The sequence below is a fragment of the Salvelinus namaycush genome, chromosome 3 (genome assembly GCF_016432855.1).
Source record: "Salvelinus namaycush isolate Seneca chromosome 3, SaNama_1.0, whole genome shotgun sequence".
NCBI classification, from domain to species: Eukaryota; Metazoa; Chordata; class Actinopteri; order Salmoniformes; family Salmonidae; genus Salvelinus; species Salvelinus namaycush.
The window spans coordinates 8435044-8435814 of NC_052309.1; the positions used below are offsets into that span (position 1 = coordinate 8435044).

The window sequence follows — 771 nt, forward strand, 5'->3', positions numbered from 1 at the left end:
CTCTCTATCTCCATATGTTTCTCCCTCTCTATCTCCATATGTTTCTCCCTCTGTTTCTCCCTCTCTATCTCCCTCTGTTTCTCCCTCTCTATCTCCCTCTCTATCTCCCTCTGTTTCTCCCTCTCTATCTCCATATGTTTTTCCCTCTCTATCTCCATATGTTTCTCCCTCTCTATCTCCCTCTCTATCTCCCTCTGTTTCTCCCTCTGTTTCTCCCTCTGTTTCTCCCTCTCTATCTCCCTCTGTTTCTCCCTCTCTATCTCCATATGTTTCTCCCTCTGTTTCTCCCTCTCTATCTCCCTCTCTATCTCCCTCTGTTTCTCCCTCTGTTTCCCCCTCTGTTTCTCCCTCTCTATCTCCATATGTTTTATCTCCATATGTTTCTCCCTCTCTATCTCCATATGTTTCTCCCTCTGTTTCTCCCTCTGTTTCTCCATATGTTTCTCCCTCTGTTTCTCCCTCTCTATCTCCCTCTCTATCTCCCTCTCTATTTCCATATGTTTCTCCCTCTCTATCTCCCTCTGTTTCTCCCTCTGTTTCTCCCTCTGTTTCTCCCTCTGTTTCTCCCTCTGTTTCTCCCTCTGTTTCTCCATATGTTTCTCCATATGTTTCTCCCTCTGTTTCTCCCTCTCTATCTCCATATGTTTCTCCCTCTGTTTCTCCCTCTCTATCTCCATATGTTTCTCCCTCTCTATCTCCATATGTTTCTCCCTCTGTTTCTCCCTCTCTATCTCCATATGTTTCTCCCTCTCTATCTCCATATGTTTCTCC

The 771-nt window shown here is 45.3% G+C and overlaps 1 protein-coding gene across 1 annotated transcript in view; it reads left to right on the top strand.

The window, feature by feature from the left end:
• Window positions 1-289: 289 nt before the first annotated feature.
• Window positions 290-771, top strand: part of LOC120044775 (DNA-directed RNA polymerase II subunit RPB1-like) — a gene marked incomplete at its 5' end in the record, with an annotated part of 40323 nt that continues 39841 nt past the window's right edge. Inside the window, one exon of the mRNA XM_038989450.1 lies at window positions 290-771. This exon is cut by the window's right edge and continues 250 nt beyond it. Within this exon, the coding sequence (XP_038845378.1) occupies window positions 290-771 (482 nt within the window).